The following is a 12305-nucleotide window of genomic DNA, read 5'->3' on the forward strand; positions in this document are numbered from 1 at the left end:
TGTAAATATTAAAATATCTTAGGTAAACACGGCGTTGCGCAGCGTCGCTGGGAAAATCTCAATGGCCCGCGGAAGGGCTTCGCGTACGCGTCGCGCGGGGCAGGATTTTACTACGGCAGCAGTTTTCCTAACCGAAATAGCAGGCAGCGCCGGCAACGGTAGCTACACGCTTGCGCCATATATTGATCTCTGCACCTTTTATTATATCTTTGCGGCAAATGTTAACTGAATGCGAAGTGAAATGAAATTCAACTGTTTGTACAGAATATTTGATTTTCATCATTTGTATTACACAGCACTTTAAATTATTTTATAACTTTTAGAACATATAATTATTAGAGAATTAGACTATATCATCTTAATTTGATAATATTTTTTATAAAATTCGAAAAGTGACAATACATCGTATTTGCTATTAGAACACTACAATCATAAATAAAATTTAAAATGTACTATTCAATTTTTAAACGGTATGGGAAATCAATAAATGCAGAATCATTGAAGTTAATTTTATATTGCATCAACAAATATAAATGCAACAATTTTTTTTGTGTATCTGTACTCAATATCTAAAATAAATTTATTAGTTCCGTCGAATATTTTGAACTATTGAAAAGAAGGTCTATTTTTGTAGTAATGTCACACAGCGAAGATGCAACACGCCATCTGTCTATACATACTCGTAGGCAGTTTAGAAGAATACTGTCGTCACCGTGTTATAAAAACAACATAAAATTTTGTAATTTCATTCAAATTTACACAAAAAACAATGGGTTTTCATTTTCCAGTTCGTAACAATTTAATTTTTTTTGACAACACTTAAGAAAATATAAAATAAAATGAAATATTTTATATTTATAATAACTTGCATAACGAAGTGAATACAACCTCGATTTTGGAATAATAAAATATGAAATCATACTTTTTATGACAAGCTAATATACTTCAATGGCTGAGTTTATATTACCTTCTTAGCAGTATTCCTAGCTTTGTATTACATGTTCAAATAAGTACATATCTACCTTTCTGTTATATTTTTACAAGTTTTTTTTTATTCTGGCGGCATTTGAAAAAAGTAAAAGATAATTTTATCTCATTATTGATAGGTATAATACAACTTGGATTTTTAATGAATAATTATATTTTAATGGTTTTTTAATCGATAATATTTAATCTACATTTTGATAACATTCATGTTACTTATTGATTTTTGTAATAAAAATGTTGTTTAATGAGACCTTCGATTATAATCTGGGCAGATAAATAATGACTATTTACAGCTGGCTATTTTAGTAGATATTGGTGCAATAGCAAAACTTTCCTCATGAAATTGAGTAGGTACCTCGTAAACGTGACCGATGAGCACCGTTGAGATGGAATGCCGATTTTATCATTATTTCCTACTTAATGATAATTTAGTTATTGACGGAATGACTATTTTTGTGCGTGGAGGTATATTATGTAGTTTATTCAACGTGATTAAAGTAGAAAACCTATAAAATAAAGATAACAATCAAACTATAGAAATATTTTGTTCTGTATACAACTAATACATTACTTACTAATATATAAATTAGTAAAAAACATCATTTTTAAATTTTACTGATAATTCTGAAAAGAAAAATTATTACATTCTGGTTGATGAATACGTAATTTCATTTTCTAAAAAAAATGTTTAGAATTTTGTAGCATTTATTCAAAGTTTGAATTGTTTTAATTTGAAAAGCGTTATTTTTATTTGTTCTTTTATTTTAAACTACCTATTGCCCGCGACTTCGTTCCGATAGTGGTTAATAAAAATGTAATTCGTTTTTTTTTCTCTCTTGTTCCAGACATGTCAATTCTATCAATAAGATTCGCAAACTCTGTAGCTGACAAGCTTAACATAATAAAATAATTTAAATTGTACCATTATTCTATGATTAACCGAGAAATTTAATTGCTCTTAATCAACTCGAAACCTTTTCTTTTTTCAGTCCATTTTAATACACCGGAAAACTTTTCTACTTCAGAATAAAAGTGTACTAAAAGTTTTTACTCTGGTTTTTATTTTTTTTTTTTAATATTAAAAAGCAATACTATTGCCTTTAATTGCTCATCGAAAAGCACTTCCAGTATTTTAATCTTAAAAAATTATCTAGATTTGCAAATTACCATGCATATCCCAAAAATACACTGATATAACTTTAAAATGTTAAACTTTCCGTTTAACAAATCCAACAGGTGTTATATACAATCTAACTAAATATATTTGTTATCTGCCTTACGTGATATAATTTTATTTACCAAGTTCAGCGATCCGATATTAAAATAACAGAAGACTGCGTGTAATGATAAACGTGATTGGTATGATGACATTGATGTATCGCACATGAAACATGAAAACCGCCCTAAAATTGCCACTCTCAATAATAGGAAGTTTTATTTCCACGAAATAATTCATGTAGTTGTAATCGTGAAAACTAAGAAAGTTTCAATACTTTCCTTGCTTTCCTAGCTTCATTTATTCCAATATTTACCCTATTTACTTAATATTTATCCTATTTACCCAATATTTACCTACTCATAATTGAATAATATATTAAGTATCAAGTAGCTAAACGGGAGTTTTTCCTCAAAGGCAAAACGTAGTAAGCTGTGTGTGCCTTATCTCTATCAAACAAGATTCTAAAGATTCTTAAATTTCTAGAGAAACGTTCCCTGGAAAGCAATAAATATCTAAAATATTAAACTGATTAAAAGTGAATTTTGAAGCATTGCAAACCCACTAGAAGTAACTTTTTTCGCTTACATTGTTTCATCAAATTTTATTGTTTAGTTCTAGTTGGTTTCGGTGATTAACATATTTCCGTTTCTGTCGTCAAACATTCTTCAAAGAAACGCAAATATGGATAATTTATCACAAAAACTTTTGCTATTAAACGTTGTTCATGTAGTAATCATACTTTATAATTTGATATTTATAAAGCCATAAATATAGAATTTAAATCTTTTTTAACCGAAATCTTAAGAAAACTCTGTTTTGTGCAAATTATCTTAGTTAATTTTTACAGCAGTTGACTTTTCTGCTTAGTAGGTTAAATATTTAAAATTTTAACATTTTATATGAGACTTTTTATTGCCGGATCTTTCTTAAAACTTGATATTAAATTGATTCTATTAGTTAGAGGTAAACATTTCCCTTTATGTATCATAGTTGTTTGATAACTTCGATTAGTACTTCAAATGTTAACAAATTATTATAGTTTTCATTAGAATTTTTGGGATGTGTTCAAACATATTACAGGAAACTTCTCAAAACGAGCGTTCACCGGTAATTGTTCTGTTCTGTTTATCTGATAGGTGGCAGCCTAAGCACAGCAACAAAAAGCTGCAGTGATGTAATTTTAGTTGCCTACCATGAATTCCCGTCCTAAACAAAAATAATATCAATGTAAATTCTTCTTTAATTCTATCTAATTCTATCAGAGATAGTTTATAACAAGTAAAACAAATATTAGTAGAATAATTCATATTGCAAAAAAAACTGAGTATTAAGAAAGTTATGTATGTGTGAACCGCATAAAATCTGTTCCAAACCTAAGTTTCTATAAGTAAATAGGGAAATATGTATCTTCTAAAAGTCATTAATTTTATTGTTGCAAGATTATATATCATTTGCATATAAAATGTGTCTCATTAATTTTGCACAACTCACAGCCTAATATCAATTCATTATTCCACTTGCAATTGCATCGACCGTTGACGATTACATTCTTTTCGAGTGATCCTCGTCCGCAACATAGCGTTGCACAATGGCTATGATCTTTACAACGACGTCCACGTGTCATATTGCAAAAGTTTGGACTTTGTTCTAAATAAACCAAGTTTTTCACCATCTCGTTCTTTTTATCCTTCCATTCTGGTTTATAAAAGTGTGCTGAACTGTATTTTGCTTTTAGACTCAGCGCAATTGTTGTAAAATTGCGATTTATTATTTTCCAACATGTCTTCAAAGTACAAGAAGCTGTAAATTTACAAATAACAATTAAACTTAAACGAACTAATTTACATAATACAATATATAAGTACCTGATACCCCGTGACACACGCATACATTTTTCTTGTGTTGTTCAACAGTTTCTAGGCCTACATTGATATTGTTTTTGTAGATATCTTGTTTCTGGTTTTGCTTCAAGCCACTTTCTGCCAACTGGCCACCATTTTCAATTAGGAATCTCCTGGTTATTCTACGGGCAACTTTGGTATTGTCTGCACAGCCAACACCATGCCATTTTGCTGCAAATAATTTAGATGCATCTATTAATAAATAAATATTTGGAAATTACGTACTATTTTCTCGTTTTGGTCGGACCAAGCAATAGCAACTTTGTAATTTTCCATCACTGCAAGCTTTGGCTACTGAAAACATTAACGCGGAAGCGGTGATCGCTTGCATGAATGATGTTTCTCTGTAAACTTTCTTAAACATTGAATTATGCAATTTTGTGCAATCCCATCTATCAAAACTATAAACAGAATTTGTTATACATGTTAATTATTACACTAGTAATTACATCAAATTACCTAAATAAATTTCTACATTGTGTAACTGCTAGTTTTCTCGCATCTTGCAACACTTTGGCAAATCCTCGTCTATCTAAACACTGTTGCATTTGTTTCTTATAACCCTTGAGCCATCTGCAAGCCGCTAAAGTTCCCATATTCGACGGAGGCAAATCCACATTTTTTCTTGTTTTATTGGAGAAAATCAACGCTACCAAACTTTTCAGTTTGCGCTTTGGAACCGAGGCTTCGTTGAGGTTCACACTACAAAGATAATAAAAACCTTTTAGTAGATCTGTTAAAGCGGAAGTGCATTCCTGGATTAATTATTACGAAATGTTACCGTGCATGTTGAAACTGCTGGTAAAGGTGTACTAAGTTCTGTAACGCGCTAATTACTCAAAGTGTTTATGTGTATGCCGACAAACAAACAAGCAGCCAACAACAAAAATGAAATAAAAAGCCACACCATGAAAGAAACTTAAAGCGACATGTGCAAACAGGCAAACAACGTGTTTTTTCTTGCAAGCAGCACCCACAAAAAAGAATTAGACATTAAGAGTCCGAATCATAATTGTTTGTGTTTGTTGATGTTTGTCTCATTGGTTAGCCGGTTCCTAATTTATCGTTCACCTAATGAATGAAACAAACACGCACATACCTGCTGTTCACATATTGGTTCTGATCGGAATTCCTATCGTCCCTTGAATTGGAAACACCGCTTGAACTAGTGGACTGAAGGACACATTGCAGATCGATCGTGAGTACTAACAACAGGATAACGAACGCACCGCGCATAGTGTTTCGATGGCGTGAATATCGCGATGCATTTCTAAAAGTTATATGGACGAGCTGGTCGTACAAACGGCAAGGTACACAACAAGACTCATACGTTAAATAAAGCTTTTTTTAGAAGAAAAATGACGTTGAAGTGATGTCTCGTTGGAATTTTCAAAATGGTTGTGTTGTGGATACGCAAATAAGTGGAAATGACGAAGTTGTTCAATATTGACAAGTTCTCGTCACAAAGGCATGACAATGACGAAAAGGTGTGGTACCGATTTGTGGATTTTGGTGATTGTAGGTAATAAAATACAAAACAAAAACAATAAAAAATAGAAAAACCTCATTCACTTAATATTTTTTCTAGAAATTCCCAAAGTTGAGAAGAAATAGTTACGAATAGGAAAATTTAATGAGTGGTTTCTAAAACGCAAGTATTTTGTGTCTTCCTGTGAGTAATTGTATCTTCCGGCAATTAACACACATAAAAGTGAAGTCGATGAGTGAAACTGATAATAAAATATCCTATGCAGTTACAAATCTAAAAATGTCAAATAATAAAAATGGTTTTGCTAATTTTCAACAAAATAAGAGTTAACGCAAATAATAGAGTATTAACTTCCCTAATTAAATTAAAAATTGATATAGAAGCAGGTAGCCCCTCTATATCTTTCGATAAGATTAATTCAAACTAAATATAGAAAAGATGCACACAGATACCAACAATTTTATGCACTGGAGCAGCAAGTGTAAGAAGCTTATCTATATGTAAAGGACAAAATAGCCCACCCTTAAACGCGGAGCTTAAAATTTGGGGTGGTCTTTTTTATCTTTATTGCTCAACCGTACATGATCCCCTAACAAGATACCTAAGTACTCAAAGCTCAATTTAATTAGTGATAAGACAGTTGTAGTAGCTAAAACTACACGTTATCAGTTAATTGAATTAATAATGAAAAATGTTTTTTGCTATGTTGTTAAGGGCCAATGGAAATACTCGGTTCAAATAAACAAAGAAACAGCACTGATTCGACTGTAGTGTTTAGTTAGGCAAACACATCGTTTTTCCAACTTTCGTGATCATTTCTCATTCTTTTAGACGCGCGAACGTGTGCGTTTCGGATTAGGCGTGTTTGCACTGGCACGCGGACAAGTGGAGGAGCACCGATGTTGATTCAATGTCAACTCTGTAAAAGGAAAACAAATACTCAACCTTTTCGAAACGTCTACAAGTAGGTTTATAAAAATAAAAGATAATAAGTTGTATTGTAAAAAAAATCACACGTGGGTCAAGCACATTTTGCGAAATACCTGCTATGATTTAATGAAGAAGTTAAAAATTACGTAACAGCAATTGCAAATTGCCTTTAAGCGTCAAAACTCTTGCAATTGTGTAAAGATGAAAAGGTGATTTGCGCCCCGGAGGAGACACGCCCGTTGTTACATCTTAAGCACGCTTTTAAGTTTAGTTTAGTGTTTAGTGTTTGAGATTATCGAAGCAAGTGAAAAGGATGTGAGCAAATGTACTAATCTGAAACCATTGAAAACATAATACGTTCTAATAGCGGTAGCGGATAATCGTCTTGTCCTGCTGCTAAGCAGTGTCAACTTAATACCCGGTAGTTCGGCGAAGGAAGGCTTGAAAATTAAATAATCTAGAAAATGTAAAATAGTCCTGATCCAAGGTTGGCTACATTGTAAGTTGTGGTATTTTAAACCACTGAAAAGTAAGTACCAACTCCAATTTAACCACAAATTATTATATGCACACGCAATCGTAATCGTAATATTGATGATCCAATCGCGCGATTGAAACACTGTGAGAAACCGATACGCCGATCATTTAATCACAAATTATGATTAATTAACAGAGGTTGCATTTCGTGCGCTGTCCTGCCGTCATTATTACGTTTTGTTCCGTCGAAGATTTTCGTGCTTCCAGCGTGTGTGGCGCGCTGTTCGATCGCGTCGATAAATTTTCGTTTCCATATAAGCGTGTGAACGAGAGCGCGAGCACCGCGAGCAGTACGCCTAATGGCTCTTTACGATTTCGATTCGAAATTAATACGTCGCTGATGAGAACTGTCGCAGTCGTTGCATTGTTTTGATATGCTCGCATTGTTGGCGCACAATGTGTATCAATGTTTTTGGCGGCCCGCGGCGAGAAGAGGCAGGAGCTAGGCTGTTCGGCCCCCAAAATATTAATCAACGTCACGGGTGCGCAGCATACAGAAAGTTAAAAGTTGAATTATCGTGCGCGAGCACAATTTGTTCGGCAAAAAGCTCATAGAGTTTAATATCGATATATACGGTGTGTTTCAAAAATATAATAATAGGAAAATAATATTTGTAAAAAAAATTAAAATATTGTTTTATTATTTTTAAAACGTTTTGCATAAGAATGCCAATATATATTTTTTAAATTACTTTACACATTTTAAATAGATGGACAAATAATTTTAGGTTTATTGTAAGAGTAAGTAAGTATTTCTTTTGGAAGCGCGTGATGCGCGTGTGGTCTTTGCGCTTCATGTTTTTATACACGTTATATCTGTTTGTCTTTTCTTACCTTCCTCTCGGGCGGCGAATGGGGAACAGTTGCATCTTCCACTTCGGTATTGTACTAAAAAAGACGCTCTCATAGAGATGTGTGTTCTCGTGCCTTTAGGCGCATTGATTTATTGTGCGGTGTGTAGTTCCTGGCTGGCACAATGCACGTGGAAAACACCCCCACGATGAATACCTTGCCGATGAATGAGGAATTCGGCCGCACGCTGCGAATTCGAGTTTTTCCCCGCACAACAATATCCGAATTGTCCTCATTGATGCTTCCAGAGGCAGTTGCTGAATGAGAAATTGAGATGTTTACAACATTCTTACATATTTGATGACAACCACCCTCGGCGAGTCAATTTGTTTTTAAACTAATTTAGTAGAGACAAACAAATTTAAAGTTATTGGTATGTTTCCAATGTCACAACCCGTTGAAACCGCGTTGAGTGCGTTTTTGAAGACTCACCTTCATAATGTGGCGCAGCTGAAACCTGTATGCTGCGGTGATGCCGAAGAAGAGCCAACCCAAGGTATAAGGCAAAACGGATTCCTAATTCGACACGCCGATCTGTGTGGCGACCACAGACTATGAAGACTCTATTATCATTTCATTATTTTTGAGAAAAGATTCTCGATAATTATCGCCACTTTTTTGCTTTTCAGCCTCTCGCCTTGTTCTTTTCTTTGCGGCGATGCTGTGTGTTCCTTCTGCTCATTGTGCGGCCTGGACTAATGTGGTATAATTTTGATTTATTGCAATTTTGCACTTTTCACTTCGCCTCGCAACTAATAATAGTTGATGGCACTTCTTCGTGTGCAACAATTTGCAGGTAACACTTGCGGGCCCGCGCAAAAATGATTAATGATTGTCATTTCATAACGTTAATTTCTTATTGGCACCGCTGCACCAGCAAACATTGTTTTTCGACATTTTGCCAAAAGGATCTGCGCGTTCTTCAGGCATTTATAGAAACCAACAACCGTATAATTGATTTGCGAAACAATGCGGCGTTGTGTTCGCTTATGCAATTTTATTATTCCGACACGAAAAATAATAATAAAAAATCAACGCGCAGCGTATGAAATCGGAGAGCCGGAAAAATGCATGCGTAAAATGCACTCTCGGGTGTTGACACGCTCTCCGCGAGAATAAAGATCGAGATTTTTATTTTACGAACGTAATGCATGCGTGCAGAGGCGCATGCGGCTGGCGAGACGAATTCGATGGCTTATTGTTTAAAAAAATAATTAAATTTTAGAAACCAATAACAATGTGCCGGCCGTCGGACGCATGACTTAAAATAAAATTAATTTTTGTTTTTATTTATTGCTCTCGAGCAGGTACGGCTGTGCGGAATTAAAAATCTGCTTCAAAAACTAAACAAAAAACTCATAAAACTTTATGTTGATGGGAAAACACTTCAAAATATTTATGAAATTTTAATTACTTTTTTTAAATATTTACCAATAAATCAATAAATTTTACCTTAAATCTAAGAATTTTGATGTGCAAGGTGGTCCAAAATATTTCTAATAGATTTTATAATATTTGTTTTACGAATTGTGCGATTTCAGCAATTTCCTGTTGTATAAACAGTAAATTTACCCATTCATACCTTCGGAACTATAGTTGCTCGGCGACCAAATACTGTTAAGACTTAAGAAGTAGCAAAAGTAGCCGTGGTAGCTGCTTGTAATGGATAAAGCGGTCGAGATATAAAGATGATAAAAGAAGTGATAGCAAGTGTGACGACGACGCCGCCGAGCCGCGGCGGTAAGGTGAATGGTATTCGGGTACAGACAGCGGAAGGTAGGTCGCAGCCGACGACGCAGGGGACGCTATAAATTGAACAAATACAATAAACAAAACGTTTTATGAGGTCCGAACTCCCAGGGGGTTCTGCACCATCTCGCCGTAAGCGGGCGCGCGCGAGGACGCACTTTTCGCTCAGGTGTTGACAAAGGGCATGTTTATGAGACCTATTTGAGGCCCATTCGTATGCAGATGCTTGGCTCGCTGTGGTGACCCTCTGCATTACAACTCTATTAAGCAACCAACAGAATGAGCCGGCTAATAATGCACAACTAGAACAACAATCGAGGTTAATGTCTCGGAGAGGGCCGATTATAATTTTATTTCGCGTCCAGGAGGGGTTTTTATGGCAAAAGGTGCGTTTTCGACTGATTGGTCACGCATCGGCCGAGCGCCACCCAAGCAGAAGCGTCGCGCGCACTCCAAGCGTTTTTATTGTGTTCATGCATAGATAACTTTTCGATGAGCGGCGAGAGAAAGGCCGAAAGCGTGAATGGAGGCTGCTTTTTCGGCGCCGGGGTCGGTGCCGCGTTTGATCCCTTGCCACCCTCCCACGGCAGGCGCGTTCTTCGCTACCACCTCGAGGATAAATATGTTTAATAAACAACACCCATTCCATTTGGAAATGTTACACATTCACACGTAGGTATTTCAAGCGTGAAAAAAATTCAATCAAAAAAATAGTAAAAAGTTCAATTTATTAAGAAATTAAGCCAACATCAAGTGTTTCAGGAAGTTATATCTCACCATTTCAAGATCTAAATTGAATGTGTAGAATGCAGCTGTTTATACTTTGGTAAATATGAATGTAGTAGGTAGGTAAATGTCAGTAAGTCAAAAGCAAAAAATCTGTTTAAAAACAAACAGATTATTGCCTATCACCCCCGGATAAACAGTTTATTCATTGGTGCTAAGCGAGTTCTCGGAACAAGCTTTTCATTTATCTGCTGCATTACGAATCGCAGTGCAATTGTCGACTTAAAATTGCGCGCCAGCTCGGATTTAAAGCCTATTGTGTAATAGTATGTAAGCGATTAACCACAGTACAGTGACAAACGGAATTGAACCTTAACGTTAGCCCACAGCTCAGGAATGATATCGGATGGTATATAAATATTAAGATATTTACCGCGTTATTGTATATAGAGGGTAGTTTTAGGCAAGTGCCGCTTGCAAATCGGCTCGCTGAAAACTACAAGATCTGCTTAGACAGATAAATATTTAACCGTTTTACATCTTTGCCTTAAGTAACTGTTAGAAGATGTGCAACGAGGCAATGTGTTTGCACTTGAAGCAGTGATGCACACAGGCATTGTAGGAATGAGCACCATCAGGACGATTTACCAATAAATATAATTGTGCTCGTTGCATTCGTGCTGCCTGCATATATAGAAGCCGACGAGTTTAGACGATTTGTGCGCCGGCGCGTGTAATAACAACTTGACGATAAACATCGCGTTATTGTTGTTTCTATGACTGGGCGCAAGGAGAACAAGCAGTTGCAACGAGTGAGTTTCGAGTTCAAAGCGACTCGCCACGTATGCCGCTCTCGTTCCCATGATAGGCCGTACCCTTTTTTTTATTATTTCCAAGTGTTTGGAATGTTTTGAATGAAATTTTCCGGTTTCTACATTTCTACAATTCTTTCATTCAACACTGCTGCTACTACTGCCTGTTGCTACTAGAGTAGATAAATGTTGAGGTTAAGTACGGACGTCACACCAGGACCTACTCAACATACTCTTAAAAGTAACGGTATGTAACCTACAGGATATAGCAGGCGTGATAGTCCTGGTGTCATGGGCCACCCATGAGTTTCGGAACGTGGTCGATTGTCGGCGCTCGTATACAACACAGAATCCAGCACATTGCTCTTAGGGTACACATAATAGCCCGGCTCCCTGTGGTGTGATTTTCCTCACTTTAAACACGCCAAATTATAGTCTTTTCTCTGTCATTTAACTATTGTTCCATCATAATTACCAATCGCATACCAGATATATGTACAAAATACCAGACACCTCACCGCAGATAATTTATTTCTCTCTTTGTTCTACAGATTCCAGCGCAGACCAAGCTTCACTTTGATTATCCTACGTGCTGCATGATATTTAATAACATAATTTCCTTGACCGCTCTTGTGGTGGTATGGCTTGTGGTGTGGTGTGGCTTGTGGTGATCGAAATGTTTACCAAATTATGATCAAACACAAGTCCGAAACGTTACAGACACCTTTGAGCGAACAAGGCTTCCATTAGTGCAGTCACTGTAGGCATTCATTTAATTAAACATCATTATCCATCGCGGGTCCATTACTAGGTGTTGGCTTTTGTTCTCTTAAAACATTTCACCATCATATAATAATAAAGCATCGAACAGTGTGGATTGCTGCTTGGGAATCTCAGTTTCTCACGCTACTTAAAACACTTTTACATTTCTCCTCCTACTTCATCTTCAAGTTGAAACTTCTTCGGAGAGTACGATCTTATCGGGGATTGTATCATTCACGACTTGGATCTGTACCGATACAAATATTAATTATATACCGGTAATAATTAATTATGATTATGATTATGATTACAAAACTTGAAATTATGAATGAAACCTGTTT

At 35.5% G+C, this 12305-nt stretch overlaps 1 protein-coding gene across 1 annotated transcript; it reads right to left on the reverse strand.

Annotated features, from left to right (window-relative positions):
- Positions 1 to 3610: 3610 nt before the first annotated feature.
- On the reverse strand, positions 3611 to 5749 carry Wnt4 (Wnt oncogene analog 4). The gene is made up of 5 exons (XM_065307520.1): positions 5207 to 5749; positions 4567 to 4809; positions 4333 to 4508; positions 4072 to 4278; positions 3611 to 4006 (listed from the first exon to the last, which is right to left on the reverse strand). The coding sequence occupies exons 1-5, from the start codon at positions 5341 to 5343 to the stop codon at positions 3654 to 3656; spliced, it is 1116 nt and encodes a 371-aa protein (XP_065163592.1). The 5' UTR covers positions 5344 to 5749; the 3' UTR covers positions 3611 to 3653.
- Positions 5750 to 12305: the final 6556 nt, after the last annotated feature.

This window comes from Atheta coriaria, unplaced genomic scaffold (genome assembly GCF_025399875.1).
Source record: "Atheta coriaria isolate IRGN ID8LTWV9N9 unplaced genomic scaffold, Caltech_Dcor_3.1 hic_scaffold_7_pilon, whole genome shotgun sequence".
NCBI classification, from domain to species: Eukaryota; Metazoa; Arthropoda; class Insecta; order Coleoptera; family Staphylinidae; genus Dalotia; species Dalotia coriaria.

Coding starts and splice junctions, on each gene's coding strand:
- Wnt4 (XM_065307520.1), bottom strand. CDS start 5,343: ATGCGCGGTGCGTTCGTTATCCTGTTGTTAGTACTCACGATCGATCTG. Junction 4,279..4,332: donor CCGACCAAAACGAGAAAATA/GTACGTAATTTC, acceptor AATTATTTGCAG/CAAAATGGCATGGTGTTGGC. Junction 4,007..4,071: donor CGTGTGTCACGGGGTATCAG/GTACTTATATAT, acceptor GTAAATTTACAG/CTTCTTGTACTTTGAAGACA.